This window comes from Capricornis sumatraensis, chromosome 1, assembly GCF_032405125.1.
Source record: "Capricornis sumatraensis isolate serow.1 chromosome 1, serow.2, whole genome shotgun sequence".
NCBI classification, from domain to species: domain Eukaryota; kingdom Metazoa; phylum Chordata; class Mammalia; order Artiodactyla; family Bovidae; genus Capricornis; species Capricornis sumatraensis.
In genome coordinates this window covers 233,201,573-233,219,460 of record NC_091069.1, presented here as the reverse complement: position 1 = coordinate 233,219,460, position 17,888 = coordinate 233,201,573, and the positions used below count along the sequence as shown (strand labels likewise).

General features: G+C 40.1%; 1 protein-coding gene and 1 pseudogene across 4 annotated transcripts; both read left to right on the top strand.

Annotated features, from left to right (window-relative positions):
• Positions 1–2,145: 2,145 nt before the first annotated feature.
• Positions 2,146–8,901, top strand: RNF7 (ring finger protein 7). Of its 4 annotated transcripts, none has more exons than XM_068977622.1 (3): positions 2,146–2,361; positions 5,846–5,893; positions 8,029–8,901. In XM_068977622.1, the coding sequence occupies exons 1-3, from the start codon at positions 2,194–2,196 to the stop codon at positions 8,083–8,085; spliced, it is 273 nt and encodes a 90-aa protein (XP_068833723.1). In that variant the 5' UTR covers positions 2,146–2,193; the 3' UTR covers positions 8,086–8,901. The 4 variants fall into 4 exon arrangements, with proteins under 4 accessions (XP_068833723.1, XP_068833694.1, XP_068833703.1 ...); XM_068977593.1 differs by having other exon boundaries at positions 2,146–2,368; XM_068977602.1 differs by lacking the exon at positions 8,029–8,901 and adding an exon at positions 6,920–7,135 and having other exon boundaries at positions 2,146–2,368.
• A 5,983-nt stretch (positions 8,902–14,884) lies between these two features.
• Positions 14,885–14,960, top strand: LOC138093651 (U6 spliceosomal RNA; annotated as a pseudogene).
• The last annotated feature ends 2,928 nt before the right edge of the window (positions 14,961–17,888 follow it).

Here is a 17,888-nt window from a genome sequence, read left to right as displayed (position 1 = left end):
TCCTTGGACTGCAAGGAGATCCAACCCGTCCATCCTAAAGGAGATCAGCCCTGGGATTTCTTTGGAAGGAATGATGCTAAAGCTGAAACTCCAGTACTTTGGCCACCTCATGAGAAGAGTTGACTCATTGGAAAAGACTTTGATGCTGGGAGGGATTGGGGGCAGGAGGAGAAGGGGACAACAGAGGATGAGATGGCTCGATGGCATCACTGACTCAATGGATGTGAATCTGAGTGAACTCCGGGAGTTGGTGATGGACAGGGAGGCCTTGGCGTGCTTTGATTCATGGGGTCGCAAAGAGTCGGACACGACTGAGCGACTGAACTGAACTCATAGTCAGATATGTGATAGCTTAATGTGAATGAAACATGTTCTGGATGGTTCATCTGGGTTTGTTTACAGACATTTTTGTCTGGTTCATGAAGTTACTGTGGTCAGATTTATATCTGCTACCACCACTATTGCTCTGTCGGTTTGCTTTCTCCATTTACTTCCTGGCCTCCAAGGCCTCCCATCTCCCGCCGAGTTCAAACTTCACCTCTTCTATGAGGCTTTCCCTCACTCCCTCACTCCATCTGTCTTGAGGAAGGTTTCTGTCTCTGACAGCACTTAATGCACCACCCAACAAACAGCACATATGGCCAAATGTGACCCCGTGTCCATATTTTTATCGTTACACATTTAATGCCTCCTTGACTCCTCTGCCAGATTTCTGAAGTTTGGTTAGCCTAGACCCAGGGGCACCAGGCCTGACACCAGGAGATGAGGGAATGATGAGACCCTCATCATTAAAATAAAAAGGGGTGCGAAGCTCTGAGTCTTAATCCTGACACAGCAGGTGGCCACCACTAGGTGGTAGTGTGACCAAGCATCTTCCGGTCTCCATGCCTCAGCTTCGGTATCTTTTAAAAGAAGATGTTATCTGCTTTGCTTGGGAAAACATAACATGACCCTGGGCTAGTAACAGAAGAACCTTAGTTTCCACTGTCACCTTCTCAGAATGGCAGAATTACTTTTCTGAATTACTATAAATTACTTTTATAAATATAGCAGAATTACCATAAGTTACTTTTGGGGACTTCAGTATTCCTACACATAAAAAGTTAAACTAGATTTAAGTTTCTTAGAGTGTGGTCTCCAGGGTTCCTGGAATTCTTTCAGGGGACCAACAAGGTCAAAACTATTTACATATTTACATAACAGTATTCATAGCTCTGAGCTTCCCAGGTAGCTCAGCTGGTAAACAATCCGCCTGTAATGCAGGAGACCCCGGTTGAATTCCTGGGTTGGGAAGATCCCCTGGGGAAGGGAATGGCTACCCACTCCAGTATTCTTGCCTGGAAAATCCTATGGCCAGAGAAGCCTGGCGGACTACATACAGTCCATGGGATCTGCACAGTCGGACACGACTGAGCGACTAAGCACAGCACAGCACTCATAGCTATTTCTCTTCATTCTCTCTTGTGAGTGTACAATATTGGTATTCTAAGGATAACTTGTAATGGATTTCTTACTGTTTTGAAGTGAATTAATATATTCACATTTCCCCCGTTTTCTTAAAAAGGAAATACATATGTATAAGCGTGTATATGTACACATCCATCCTACACAAACAAAAGTTCTTAAATGTCCTTAAGTAATTTTTAAGTGTAAAGGTGTCCCGAGACCAAAATATTTGAGAACTGTTGAACCAGATTCCTAGCTCGTCATTCATTCACTCAACATATAACTGTCCCTCCCGAGACAGCATTTCTTAACGAAGCAGATGATCAAGAAATAGTCCCCCCACCCAAAAAGAAAAAAGAAATAGTCCCCGCTCCCCCCAGGGCGTTTACATTTAAGAAGGACGAATATATCAACAAGACAACTTCTAAAAGCGGTGTCATGAAGACATAAAGCAGGACACGTGTCTCCCCCGCGCAGGGTCGGCCCGGGGTCCCTCACCCCATTGAGCTGGCCGGGCGCTGGGGACGGGAGTACCGGGAACTAGGACACCGGGAAGCCGCTGGTGCCGGCGTACGGTGACGTCACTGGGCCGCGCCAGCCAATCACGGGCGCCCCCCGGTCCTAGACCCCCGCGGCGGCCCGTGGCCTGCGGGCGGCGCTGTGGCCCGTCGGACGGCCCCACGGAGCCGCCATAGCCGCCCGCCTCCCACGACCCAACGTCTCAGTCGCCGGCCTCGCGCCGCCGCTATGGCCGACGTGGAAGACGGTGAGGAACCCTGTGCCCTGTCTTCTCACTCGGGGAGCGCAGGATCCAAGTCGGGCGGCGACAAAATGTTCTCTCTCAAGAAGTGGAACGCGGTGGCCATGTGGAGCTGGGACGTGGAGTGCGATACGTGCGCCATCTGCAGGGTCCAGGTGATGGGTAAGCGCAGCAGGCGAGGCCCCGGCTGTGCTGCGGCCTCCGCAGGCCCGGCTTCGGGCGTGGGGGGAAGGACCAAGCCTTGGAGAGACCGTTCCGGGAGGAGTAGGGGCGGGATCGCCCTGCCCCGGCCCCGGGAGACCGCGGGCCACGCCCGAGCTGCCGCTGATCCGAGGGCTGAGGCCGCTGCCAGGGGCCGAGGGGTCGTTTAGCAGGCGACCTGTGCCGGGGACGGGTATTCTGGGGGAATAGGGGGGTAGCAGGCAGGACAGTTAAACAAGGTCATTTCCAGTAGTGATCGGTGTGATCACGACAATAAAAGTAGGTGATTTGACGGGAGCTGGGAGGAACCACTTCGGTTTGTGTGGCCAGCGACCGCACCCTTTTCCGAAAGCAAACCACACAGAGGTCAAGGTCAAGGCCCTGAGTCAGCGGGTCAGTCGGATGGTTCTGGTCACACACCAAAGTGATGCTCTGGAGTCATTTTCCCCCCAAACGGCCGCTGGTCGTGCTCTGGAGAGGCGCAGGGAAGAAGAGTGTTCCTAGCCGTCCCCTTTCTGGATTGGCTACTGTTCTGCTGGCTTTTAAACCTGGATGATTCAAGATTGGTCAGATCGCACTCGGTTGGCTTGAACTAGAAGAATGTAAACCCTTTTATTCAGAGACATGAAGCTTCATCTCTTTACTGGCCACTCCCCATGCTAGCATGCAATTTCTTGGAGAAGGGTAGTGCCCTCAAGTCTGGCCTTTCTGGAAAGCCCTCTTTTGCAAACTTGTTACTTCTTTCTATGATATTTTTAATGAAAATATTGGACCAAGTGAAGCCTTTCAGAACAGCTTCATCTCGTTGTGTTTTATATGGTCTCTGTTTTAAGATCTTAGACGACCTTAAAAAAGTTGCTGTTTAAATGCATGTTATATTTTTAAATAGGCATTTAAAACTACAGCATTTAAGAGTGTCTTAAATGTCATTTCTTGAAGGTAATTGGAGAAAACTGAGGCTTCTGTAGTTTGAAAACTTTGTGTCTTGCACTGAAAAATGAGACAGTTGGAGAAAATAACTTAAAAGTTGCTTTCCCTTCTTGAGCATTGAAAATTTAGACCTACCAGAAACAAGAGATTTCTCAATTTACTCTCTCTGTAGTATGCACTTATGTTTTTTATTCGTAGGAATTTGTTTTAAAGAGAATTTGCAACTATGGGATTCAGATATTTTTTTTACTTTTTAAAAGAACTAGATTTCAGATGTGATCCACTTATTTTGTGTATCGGGTTTTTAGGTACTTACTTTATGGGCCTGCAATACAGCCCCCTTGCCCTAACCCTTTCTTGAAAGCTAGAATCATAACTTCCAGTTTGTGGGATTTTTTTTCTTTTTTAGTTTAAAATAATTTTCCTAAAAGAGCATCTTATTTTTCTCTGCAAAGAAAAATTTTAAATTAGTAGGTAGAAATGCAGAATATAAAATAATGGTTGAAAGTTTGCAAGAAATAAACTTTACTGGGATATTTAAGGTAAGTCAAAGTATGGGCTATAAATGACTCACTTCTCACATTAACTTTCTAATTATAACAAGTATTTGCTACTGTGGATTAATGTTTCATATTTACAACAGCTGTACTTTGAGTTCAGAAAAGTATTCTGGGCTAGACCTCTGTATTGTGTTTATGAGGTGTTAAAATCCATTTGGTGGTCAGGTGACAGCAGAAGGAAGTTTGTTTTCTGGCATCATTCTAAAAGGTGTTACTGTACTCCTTAGAAATGCGCTGTTTTAGATATTAAGAACATCATCAAAAGAAAATGTTTTCTTTTATCTGAGACTTTAGGAATTTTTATCTGTTCAGGTCAGTTGTTGATAGTGAATCTAAATCAAAGCCGTAGGCATAATTCAGAGACTTCTAGATTCTATAAAAAGCCCACTTAATCCCGTGTCCTTGATATTTGAATTCATCTCATACACCTAAATGATTTGTTATAACTTCTTGATCTAAGAATTGCCAGTCAGCCCATTCTAATGTGGTTAACACACTCTTCCTTGGTTTCCACTCTGCCGACTTTATTGGGAAAGGAGCCGCTAGCAAGCACCCGTGAGGAAGAGGGGGCGAGGTTTGCTTGTACTGTCAAGGGATAAAGAGCCAGAGTAACCTTCCACAGCTATCTGTTAACTTGGACGTTTGACATAACCTTCTGGAGCCTTGTTTTCCTAACTTGTAAAAGAGACAGTTGGGATCGTGAACTCCAGTTCTGTGACTGCACAGAACCAGAGGCATGTCTTCCCCCTTATATCATGATCCTTGCGATATTTCACTGTTTACCTATCCACTTTCCCATTTACTGGTGAGACCAGGGACCCAGACTTGGTCATTTTGGTGGCCCCCCAGGCATTACTCTTTGCACAGGGTAGGTACTCAGTAACTGAAATTGAAGAAAGCCTCAGGAGGCAGTGGTTGTTTTTAATCCACACTGAAGAGGCCAGGGCGGTGTGTTTTTTTTAAGGGTAGGAGCATGCAGAGAGGAGCAAACAAATGCCTGAGCATAATCCAGTGTTAGAAAAGAAGTAGGCTTCAACTCTATCCTGTTTCTATTTTTATAGAATTTTTCTCTAATTTACATTAAAATCTATTTTTTTTTTCCTGTTAGTTTGAACTTCCTTTCACCCAACTTTGACTGCTTTCAGCTAGTGAATGAGTCCATTTCTTTGGTTCCTAAAATATTCTATATTACATTCTTCAAGCAAATGATAGTACAGACTGAATTTTGAAAAGTTCTAGTATATCCTTTTGGTTCCTATTCCTCATGTTTACTCCCAGGTAATTTATTAAAATACTTTACCGTTGTTGGGTAAATGCTTTGGGCTCAGATTATTTGTAAAGGGAGCATTTCCTTAAAAAGAAAAAAGAAGAGAGAGAACCTAATATTTAGGGTTTTTTTTAATTTAATTTTTATGTAGGTTATACAGTCACAACTTAAAAACTTGAGAAAGTGTGCAGTGAAAACCCCTTCCCATTCCATCTCCTCCCAGGTGAACTTTATTATTAGTTTCTTGACTATCCTTCTAGAGTTTCTATATATATGTAAGCAAATACCAATATATATTTGTGCCTTATTTTAAAGGATGTCTTGAAAATAAACTGTGCATAAAATTGATCTGTGTGCATGTGCCCAGGGAGTAATATAGTGGAATATAGCATATTTTTCTCTAGTGGTTACATCCACTGTCAGGACATCTTTTAATCAGCGCTTGTGAAAATAGAGGGTCAGTAACCCTTGTGAAATTGCTCCTGGTCATAAGTAAATTAGTAGAGTGCCTTGTACTTTATTCATCTTTAAGCAGTTATGTTCAGATGAGAAATTAATAGTATGAGTCTTTTAATCTACATCTCTAACCCTTTGGGCCTTTTATTTGACTTTGAAGTGTATGGGGTTTTAAAAATTGCATTCTGAGCATCAGAATGAGAATTGCTATTTGTTTACTTTTAGATGCCTGTCTTAGATGTCAAGCTGAAAACAAACAAGAGGATTGTGTTGGTATGTTGTAATTTTGTTCTCCTGCTTTTTCAACTGAAGGTTTTCTCTCAGTGGGGATGTTTGAATTTGCAGTTAAGATTGGCTTTATCAATACACAAAAATAAACTGTAAAGCAGCGATTCATTATTAATATAAAATGTGTTGGTTCTCAAAGGGTCTTAATGGAATTATCTGTTAACAAAGCATTTCAGTTTTCAGTACTCTTTTATGATCCAGTATTTAACTTTTCTACTAAAGGTGAAAGCAATTCTAAATCTCCAGATTCCTTTGTATGTAGTTTATAGATAGAAATCTGTTAAATTTTATTTACATGTGGTACTACAATAGTTGTCTTAGGGGAAAAAAAAAAGTTGTCAGGTTAAATATTGTTAGCAACTCAGATTTTTATGCCCTAGCTCTTGAGGTCATCACTTCTAAGATTGCTATATAAAAGTATATAAAGATTTTCCTGGAATGAAAGGTTAACTTTGTACTTTTGTGTATGTGGTTTACATACAGCTTCTGAATGATTCATGTAGTTTTAATCAAATCCTGTTTCTTTCTTCTGAAAGACTTAAAATGAGCCCCGCTAGCTTCCAACCCCTACAACCAATTTTCATTGAAAGGTTTGTTTTTTTTTTTTCATTGTTATATAGCTAAGTTGGTCAAGAAAGGGACAAATGAAGTCTATGTCTGAGGTTGTATTCCGTATTACGGGCGATTTCCCTTGATTTAAATTTTTTCTTTGATGCTGTTGTAAAAATATTAATTTAATTGAGAATTGTGAGGGGTAGGCCAGCTTTCTTTGATCATAGAGAGGCCCTTCTTTTCTTGAAATAGCCCTGTCTTTCAAAGCCAACCACTTTGAAAATTCCATTCTGTTTGTCACATGAGGAACTGCACTGCCTATGAATGACTTAACACAGATCATCACCACTTCCAGAAAACAGTTCAGAGGTACCACTAATAATGTTTTTTAGAAGCATGCCACCTATTTATGATAGCCTTCTATGAGCTGAAAACATTTAAAACTCATTGTCTTGGTAGATAAAACTCAGGAGGGTCTTCCTTGGTGGCTCAGTGGTAAGAAATCCCCCTGCCAGTGCAGAAGACGGTGTTCGATCCCTGGTCCGGCAGGATCCCACATGCCGTGGAGCAACTAAGCCCTCGTGCCACAACTACTGAGCCCGTGCTCTGGAGCCCAGGAACCGCAGATACTGAAGCCCGAACACCCAGAGCCCGTGCTCTGTAACAAGGGAAGCCATGCCAATGAGAAGCCCATGCGTTGCGACGAGAGAGTAGCCTTTGCTCGACACAATTAGAGAAAAAGCCCAAGCAGCAACAAAGACCCAGCACAACCAAAAATAAAGAAAGAAAATTTAAAAATCAGGAGGACATCTTTCAATAAACTAACTTAAAGGCCCCAAAGGTCTCCAAGGTCAATGCACGAGTGGAGTGGTTTGGGATCTGAGGAAGACTCGTCTTCTGGGCTTCCCTGGTGGTGCTAGTAAAGAACCTGCCTGCCAGTGCAGGAGGCACAAGAGATGTGGGTTCCATCCCTGAGTCTGAAAGATCCCTTGGATAAGGGCCTGGAAATACACTCCACTATTCTTGCCTGGAGAATCCCATGGACAGAGGAGCCTGGCAGGCTACAGTCCATAGCAAGGAGTCAAATACAAGTGAGCCGACTTAGTACACACACACAGGTCTTTTAACCTCCCAACGTGAGAAAGACTGACAGCATGTGGAGCCACGTAGGAGTGGGAAGCCACCACAGCATCCTCGGATTCCAACAGTGATGTCAGGTTTCCAAGCATGGTGCCCTACCTCATTTTTTTCTTTTTTCATTTGGCTATACCGGGTCTTAGTTGTGGCATGCAGAAGCTAGTTCCCTGACCAGGGATTGAACCCCGGGCCCCCTACATTGAGAGCACAGAGTCTTAGCCCCTGGACCACCAGGGAAGTCCCCTTACCTCATTTTTAAAGTATAATTTCTATATGTAAGGTTCTTTTTCTTTATGACTAAAAAAATTTATTTTGGCCAGTTAACCATCCTAAAGATTATAAACCATAATTATTATATAACAAAATAGAATTGTGAGTTCAGTAAGTTAAATTGAAATATGTAATGTCAGATATTCTTTTTTTTTCCCCAGTGGTCTGGGGAGAATGTAATCATTCCTTCCACAACTGCTGCATGTCCTTGTGGGTGAAACAGAACAATCGCTGCCCTCTCTGCCAGCAGGACTGGGTGGTCCAGAGAATCGGGAAGTGAGAGCAACCGAAGGTGCCCTTCATGCAGTCAGTTGTTCGGAGCCCTGGTGGATCTTGTTATCAAGTGCCCTACAGCGGCTAGAACTCTCCAGGGGACTAATTCTTCGAATAGGAGATGGATCTGTGGTGTGTGGGGACTCATCAAAGGCATGGTTTAGCCTTTTTCAGTTTTATTTTCAGAAATTCTTTACAATTAAGATAACTTATTAAGGATGGTCTTTCCTACCTCTGTGGTATGTGTCTCACACACTGCTTAGAAGTGCTATAAAGGAGAGGACTATAAATTGAACAACCTTCATAATTGACTTACCGATATCCAAGGAGTTATTGAAGTGGTTCTGTTCAGAAGAGAATTTTTTGCATGCTTATGGTTGATCAATTTTTTAAAAAGACAATGTTATAGTAACAAATAAAGTACAGTTTAAAACCCAGTTCTTATCCTTAATGTGTTCCTAATATTTATTTTTGGCAGGGGGGAGGATAATTAATGAAATTTTTATTTGATATAATTTTAAGTTTGGACCAGGGAACAGGGTAAATAAAATTTAACTTTTGGGTATATGGGATTTCGAGTGTCTTTATAATCCTCTCTCTCTCGACTCATCAAGAAAACCTAGATCTGCACTCACCTAGTGAGTGGTAAAGGACAGAAGTCTTTTCAGCTTCTGGTTGTATTGTGTTATAATTTAACTGTGTTTTAGGTGGAATGTTAACAAGGGGAAAATGTTTACCATTGTCACATTGGGTCAAGAAGTTAACTTTACCACATGATGTTTTAATAAATGGTTTATTCTGTTTACCTCATTTGAATTGTCATTATTGCAAGTTTATGCTCAACTTTCAACTGAAACTAATTTGGCAAGTGAATGCTTTTGGTTAATTTGAAAAAATATTCATTTGCTCTTTCTTTGGTAATAATAAAATTATTAATAACTTTATTACCTGCAAACAGAAGTGTAAGAAAATACTTAAATTTTATCAAGTCAGTTCACATTCAATGGAAATATCTTAGGACAATTTAGGAACCACAAGTTCATTTTGAATTTTTTCATAATATAGGCTATTGCTGTGCATTTAGACAACTAAAATCTTGGAATCTTAACCATTCACTTCTGTAGTTTGGAGTTTGCCAGTCTGAATCTTTCTGAATCTAAGGAATGTGGATACATAAAAGAATATTAAAAGTATAATAATTAAAAATTAGAATTCTGTATGCTTTCAACTTACCTACTATGTATTAATTAGATTTCTTGTAAATTTTGCTTTATTTTTTTTTTCACAATTAGCTACTGAAAGAATTAATTACAGTATACAACTATGTTTGGACTTTTTAAATGTTTGGACCAATTGAATGTGTTTGTTGTTGTGCAATAAGCTATTTTAGCTTCTCTGACCTTCTTAAAAGGTGGTGTCTATAAAATGTGAACCAAATATTTGGCTCTGCAATGAAGAGAGAAATAGTAAGAATGTTGAGTTATTTCAGTCTGTATCACAGTATGTAAATGAAATCTGGAGAATGGTGGTAATAAGTTGATTTTCCACACAGCAAAACCTCAGGCCCACCTCCTAACAAAGCTCTGTTTCTATTACACATCAGCATCTGAGGGTAGAAGAGGAGGAGGGACTGGGACAATACAGCCCTGATCCTACCCATCTGGGGTGATATCAGCTCATCTGCATAGCCATCTGAAAGTTGAATATACATTGTTTCATCAGAAAGGACACACTGTGACATGAGTTCCAGTGCAAAAGTTAAGCATTGAACAGGTTTTTCTTTCCATTTGGTTAAACAGTGTTGAATTTTACCTCACTAGTGTATTGGAAACACATCTGTGATCTTGGGCTATTTAATTTTCTCTCTGCAAGTTGTATTCTTGTATTACAGCTGACATCTAAGTAGATAGATATCCTCCTACCAAGCCCATTACTTGCTTTTTAATAAAATATGTCCTCTTAACTCTCCTGCAGTAAACTAACGTAAATATCTCCACACATAATTAAAATGTATATAATAATAATTGAATTGTAATATAAAGTAGAAGTGAAAATATAATTCATTTCTTTTTCAGTATGTAAATTCTTAGACACACCAGAAGATATAATGAAGTAGGCTGATGAATGTGTGTGTGTGTGTGTGTGTGTGTGTGTGTGTGTGTGTAATCACTGCAGGAAGACAGCAACAATATAGACTGCTGTGACCCAGAAAGGTGAGGAGCTTTTCCATTGATAAGATGTTTTCCTCCCAAAATGATGGATTGTGCTAGTAAAGGTTTGAACAAAACAAATGTACAATCTTGATTTACATTTTAATTGCATATTTGGTAACTTCAATGGATTCTAAAGCTAGGTAAAACTGTGCTTTGTGTTTACATGTAGAAAGAAATCAGGTTCTAGCCACAGATAATCATAGATTTTTCACCTACATGAGTAGACATTTGAAAGTCATGTAGGATGTTGAACTATGTTTCTTCCTGTGAGACTATACATTACAAGATATCACACTTCCCTAGCCTCCACTCACCAAACACCAGTGGTGCTATCCAAAGAAAACATTTCCAAAACATCCCCTTTAGAGGTAGCATTGGCTGTTTGGGGGGACACTGGTTTCAGTGCTTGTACCGGCAATTGCAGTGTATACTTTGCTGCCACTATTTTGGAGAAACATGCTAATAGGACACAGAAAATATATTGTTTTAAATATATAGGGTTCAGAATCTTGAATAGCTGCTATTCTAAATAGTCCATAGAGCCAGATCTTACTGATCCATGCCCTCTTCTCTAAAGGTGTGAACCAGTATTAAGTTAGTGTGCGATACCTTGGATATATGTGATGGTGAATATTCACGTTAGGCTTAAAGAATAAGCCTTAATTTATTTTATTTAAATGAAGCTAATATAGAAAGCTTTTAGGATCAGAAAAAAGTGTTTTAAGTGTTCCTTTAGAAGTTTAGTAGACATCTGATAAGAAAGGAAATATTAAAACAATGCTTTGTTGCTTTTTTAGAATATTGCCAAGGGCTATCTTTGAGTGATGCTCTGAAAAGAAAGAAAAATTCCATGTTTACTCTAGTGAGTCCTTATTTAAAAAAATTTTTCTGATTTGGATGTAAGGAAAATTAGAATTAAATACAAATAAATGTAAGTTATTTCTATATTGGATGTTTGAATGGTGTAACAAAATACATGAGAACTGCTTACATAATGGTTCCTTTTTAGCCATCTTTACGTCATTCCATTTCTACCATGGTCAGGTTTTGTTCAACAAAATACGTCTTGCAGAAAAAGTATTTTCTCTACATTTTGATATTGAGTTTAAAGCCTGAGAGCTGAAACTCTAGTGCCAGAATACCTGGATTTGCATCCCATTGCCAACATTTTCTTGTGTGACCTTGAACAAGTTACTTCTCTCTTTACCTAAGTTTGTTCATGTATAATGTAGATGACAATAACAATACCTCCCTTACCAGATCGTTTGGAGGACTGAAGACCAAATGTGTTAATACAAACGTAAAACCAAAAACAGCTTCTAGTGCATGGTAAGTGCTACTGTTACTTCATTTTAGTGATTTCTGGAAGATGCTTTAACAGAAGTGGAACTTTAAAATATAATGTGCTTTTAGTTATGGGGTAAAACATTCCTAACTGTTCTGAAAGTACAGTATTGTGAGGAAAACTTGTTATAAACATTTCTTGTAGTTCTGTGAGCTTTTGTGGAGGATGGTAATGAGACCTTCATGACTCGCCTGTTACATTTTTTTCTAATCATTCACATCAACAAGATTTCTAGATTTTATATTAAGAAAAAGTTTTGTAAATGTTGAGCTCTCTTTAATTTTAGGTTTCCCATCTTAGTAGAAATATTTCATCAGACCTTGCAGATATGAATACAGCAGTACATTTAAAATTTTTTATTGAAGTACAGTTGAATTACAATGTTGTGTTCATTTCTGCTGTACAGCAAAGTGATTCAGTTTTGTGTATGAAAGTAGTAGTCACTCAGTTATGTCAGACTCTTTGCAACCCCATGGATTGTAGCCCACCAGGCACCACTGTCCTTGGAATTCTCCAGGCAAAAATAATGGGGTGGGTTGCCATTCCCATCTCCAGGGGTTATTCCCAACCTAAGGCAATGGCAACCCACTTCAGTACTCTTGCCTGAAAAATCCCATAGACGGAGGAGCCTGGTAGGCTGCAGTCCATGGGGTTGCTAAGAGTCGGACACGACTGAGCGACTTCACTTTCACTTTTCATTTTCATGCATTGGAGAAGGAAATGGCAGCCCACTCCAGTGTTCTTGCCTGGAGAATCCCAGGGATGGCGGAACCTGGCGGGCTGCCGTCTATCGGGCCGCACAGAGTCGGACACGACTGAAGTGACTTAGTGGTAGTAGTAGTAGGGATCAAACTCAGGTTTCCTGCGTTGCAGGCAGATTCTTTACCTCTGAGCCACCAGGGAAGCCCATATAAAGTTCCCTGTGATACATAGGACCTTGTTGTTTATCTATTCTATGTTTCATAGTTTGCATCTGCTAATCCCAAACTCCCAGTTCATCCCTCCCTCCCCACACCTCCCCCTTGGCAACCACAAATGTGTTCTCTGTCCTCAAGCAGTAGATTTTTCAACCACTTGATTTGGGGCGTATCCACACATTTAGAAAAATCTATCTTTTTTGATTGCTCTCAGTTTTTATCTTCCTAGATTTTCTAGGAATAAGCTTTATGATCAATCTGATACATTCTCTTGCCCATGCATTTGATAAACCTGAGTCAGTGGTTGGAACTCAAGCTGCTTTTCCTAGGTTGGCTGGAAACAAGCTTTCCTCAGTGGCTGTAGCTGCCATGCAGCATAGTAGTAAGACTGCCTGTTTTGAAACCACTCAGCCACTCAGCCTGGCTTGGAATCACAGCTGCATCTGTGTGATATTGCACAAAGTCCTTAACTTCTTTGTGCCTATTTCCTCACCTAAAATGGAATAACAATATTATCTACCTCGTAGAGCTGCTATGAAGATTAAATGAATTTGTGCATGTTATCACCAACCTAGATAGCATATTGAAAAGCAGAGTCATTACTTTGCCAACAAAGGTCCGTCTAGTCAAGGCTATGGTCTATCCAGTGGTCATGTATGGATGTGAGAGTTGGACTATAAAGAAAGCTGAGTGCTGAAGAAGTGATGCTTTTGAACTGTGGTGTTGGAGAAGACTCTTGAGAGTCCCTTGGACTGCAAGGAGATCCAACCAGTCCATTCTGAAGGAGATCAGCCCCGGGATTTCTTTGAAAGGAATGATGCTAAAGCTGAAACTCCAGTACTTTGGCCACCTCATGCAAAGAGTTGACTCATTGGAGAAGACTGATGCTGGGAGGGATTGGGGGCAGGAGGAGAAGGGGACGACAGAGGATGAGATGGCTGGATGGCATCACCGACTCGATGGACGTGAGTCTGAGTGAACTCCGGGAGATGGTGATGGACAGGGAGGCCTGGCGTGCTGCGATTCATGGGGTTGCAAAGAGTCGGACACGACTGGGCAACTGAACTGATACAGACAATGTGTAAAGAACTGTCAACGTGGGTTTTTAGAAGGATGGTTTTCAACCTTTTATTTTTTAACCACCTCAATACATCTGAAAAGCACATTTCATCAGTAACAATGGGATCTCCCAGAAAGATTCTCAAAATAGGATGTGTGTAGCAGAGGGGCAGGGAGGAGAATTAGGAAAAACTAACCAGATGACAATCTTGGGTAAAAGTTTTATAACTGGGACTTCCCTGGTTGTCCAGTGTTAAGACTCCGAGCTTCCAATCTGAGGGGCCCGAGTGTCATCCCTGGTTGGGGAGCTAAGATCCCATATGCTACTTACTCACCTCGGCCAAGAAAAAAAAATTGGAACTATTTTAGCACAGATGAAATGTTTCATGCCAGTTGAATTTTATCCTAGCCTGTAAGAAGATGCCTACTGTCTTAACTTATTGGGACTTACAAAGAAAATATAACTAAATTCTTTATACCAAAATTTTAGTGTAATAGAATAATCATAATTCTTGCCAGACCACCAGGGATGTGACTTTATAAATCCAAATAATACATAGCATAAAACAAGCTTTGTGTGGTTGTTATAATAGCAATTCTTAGACATTTATTGTACATTAAACCCTACAATACTAACCCCTACTCTGCAATTTCTCTACTTTTATAAAAAGTTATATATAACAGTGTCAATGTGTGTGCATACTCAGTCATGTCCAACTGTTTTCGACCCCATGGACTGTAGCCCGCCAGGCTCCTCTGTCCATGTAATTTTCCAGGCAAGAATACTGGAATGGGTTGCCATTTCCTCCTCCAGGGGATCTTCCCGACCCAGCCTCTTGCATCTCCTGCATTGACAGGCAGATTCTTTACCACTGTGCCACTTGGGAATAACATTACATATTTATAATAAAATTTTATTATTTATTGCTTGCCATTCCAATAGAAGAAATTTAAATGCAAATAAGTTTTCTCTCTTCAGAGGTGGCACGTCTGTTGGGGAATGTTAGATTTACAACAGCACTGTGGAGTAGAATGTAATGTACCTTCTAAGAGACACTCAGTGCTCTAGGAATTAGAAGGGACAGGACACATTCTCTCGCAACATATACAGTACAGTCAGCTATGCATATCTGCGGCTCCTACATCCAGGATTCAACGAACCAGGTCAAAAGTATTCTCAAAAAAACACAAAAAGTTACAGAAAGCTCCAAAAAATGATACAGAGAAGATTAGTATGGCCCCTGAGCAAGAATGACATGCCAATACATGAAGCAGTCTATAGTTTTCAGTCACCAAAAAAAAAAAAAAAAAAAAACTCCCAAAAGACATCGCCTTTGGTTCTATCAACACTCCACACACCCTCATATTTGCCTGGTAGTATTCTTCTATGTAAGGTAAGGGGAGAAGGAGGGCCTGCCCATGGACAAATCAGACTCCCTTAAGGAATAAAACAAGTGAAATCATTTCTTTCTTTAAGGGTATAGATCTGTGTGGTTTAGTAGTGTCGTTACTACAGTGATCAAGACAGTATGATACTGGCACAAAAATAGAAATATGGAACAAGATAGAAATTCCAGAGATAAATCCACGCACCTATGGTCACCTTATTTTTGACAAGGAGGCAAAAATATAGAATGCAGAAAAGACAGTCTCTTCAATAAGTGGTGCTGGGAAAACTCGGCAGCTACATATGAAAGAATGAAATTAGAACACTTCCTAACACTATACACAAAAATAAATTCAAGATGGATTAATGACCTAAATGTAGGACCAGAAACTATAAAACTCTTCAGGGACAACATAGGCAAAACACTGTGACATAAACCACAGCAATACACCTCCTAGTGTAATGGGAATAAAAAATAAATAAACAAATGGGACCCAATTATACTTACAAAGCTTTTGCACAGCAAAGAAACTATAAGCAAGGTGAAAAGGCAAACCTCAGAATGGGAGAAAATAATAGCAAATGAAACAATTGACAAGTAATCTCCAGAATATACAAGCAGCTCATGAAGTTCAATACCAGAAAAACAAACAACCCAATCAAAAAGTGGGCAGAAGACCTAAACAGACATTTCTCCGAAGACATACAGATGGCCAATAAACATGAAACGATGCTCAGCATTGCTCATTATTAGAGAAATACAAATCAAAACTACAATGAGGTATTATCTCACACCTGTCAGAATGGCCATCATCAAAAAGTCCACAGACAATCAATGCTGGAGAGGGCGTGGAGAAAAGAGAACCCTTTTGCACTGTTGGTGGGAATGCAAATTGATACAGTCACAATGGAGAACAGTATAGCTAGTCCTTAAAAAACTAGGAATAAAACAAGCATATGATGCCGCAATCCCACTACTGGCCTTATAACCTTGCTTTATAACCAGTTGTGTCTTTTTCATAATTGAATAAGACACATGTCCACTGCAGCATTATTTACAATAGCTAAGACATGGAAGCAGCCTAGATGTCCATTGACAGATGAATGGATAGGGAAGTTGTGGCACATATATACAATAGAATATTATTCAGCTATGAAAAGGAATGCGTTTGAGTTGGTTCTAATGAGGTGGAGGAACCTAGAGCCTATTATACAACGTGAAGTTAAGTCAGAAAGAAAGACAAATATTGTATATTAATGCATATCTATGGAATCAAGAAAGATGGTACTGATGAACTTATCCACAGGGCAGCAGTGGAGATGCAAAGAACAGACTTGGACACAGCTGGGGAGAAAGAAGGTGGGATGATTGAGAGAGTAGCATTGAAACATACATATTACCATATGTAAAGTAGATAGATAGCCTGTGGGAATTTGCTGTATGACAAAGGGAGCCCAAAGCCAGTGCCCTGTGACAACCTAGAGAGGTGGGATGGGGAGGGAGGTGGGCGGGAGGCTCAGGAGGGAGGGGACATATATATACCTATGGCTGATTCGTGTTGATGCGTGGCAGAAAGCCATCACAATATTGTAAAGTAATGATCCCCCAATTAAAAATAAAAGACTGTAAAAAAAATAGTGTACCTACTAGCCAATAAATTTAAATTAATTAAAGTAAAACTTTCAGTCCTTTAGTTATACCAGCCACATTTCAAGCACCCAGCAGTCGCATGTGGATGATGGCTTCCATTACTGGATATCACAAACAGAACATTTCCCTCATGCGAGAAAGTTCTATTAGACAGTGTTGGTATAGACCATCCATTTTATAAGGTCTTTCCATCAGAATGGGTCTTTCCATTAGGTCTTTCCATGGGAGCCTTAGGTATATTAAATTCTGTTTTAAGTGTCCTTCTACCTTCCCTTTAAAAGATTATCTCTGGAAACTAGAATGTTGAACATGAGCCTTATTTTACTAATTAAATATTATCCTTGGCAAAATAAGAAAGAATTAAACATTTATTTACTTTTTGAAGTATAGCTGATTTACTGTGTTGTGATGATTTCTACTATTATAGCAAAGTGATTCAGTCACATATATATATATATATATATATATACTCACACATAAGGCCCTGGTGGCTCAGACGGTAAAGAGTCTGCTTACAGTGCAGGAGACCTGGGTTCGATCCCTGGGTCAGGAAAAGCCCTGGGAGAAGGAAATGGCAACCCACTCCAGTATTCTTGCCTGGAAAATTCCATGGACAGAGGAGCATGGCAGGCTACAGTTCATGGGGTAGCAAAGAGTTGGACACGACTGAGCGACTAAGATGACATGCCTATATACTTTTCCCTTATGGTTTCTCACATAAATCATATGTATTTTACTGTGCTATACAGTAGGGCCTTGTTGTTTATCCATTCTGTATATAATAGTATGTATCTGCCAATGCTAAACTCCCACTCCATTCCTTCCCCACCCACCTACCCTTGGAAGCACAAGCCTGTTTTCTATGTGAGTTGGTTTCTGTTTCATAGATACATTCTTTTGTGTTGTATTTTAGATTCTATTAATACATATAAGTAATATTGTATAGTATTTGCTTTTTTCTTTCTGATTGACTTCACTTAACATGATAATCTCTAGGTCCATCCATATTGCTGTAGATGGCATGATTTCATTCTTTTTATTGTTCGGCAATAGTCCATTATATATGTGTGTGTGTATATATATATATATATATATTTTTTTTTTTTTTTTTTTTAATGCTGCCAAATTGCTTCAGTCATCTCTGACTCTTCGCAACCGAAGGGCTGTAGCCCACCA

What these genes read in the sequence shown, in the direction of transcription:
- RNF7 (XM_068977593.1), top strand. Translation starts at nt 2,194, where the DNA reads ATGGCCGACGTGGAAGACGGTGAGGAACCCTGTGCCCTGTCTTCTCAC. An exon ending in CTGCAGGGTCCAGGTGATGG is followed by an intron (nt 2,369 to 5,845) that starts GTAAGCGCAGCA and finishes GTTTACTTTTAG; the next exon opens with ATGCCTGTCTTAGATGTCAA. An exon ending in CAAACAAGAGGATTGTGTTG is followed by an intron (nt 5,894 to 8,028) that starts GTATGTTGTAAT and finishes TTTTTTCCCCAG; the next exon opens with TGGTCTGGGGAGAATGTAAT.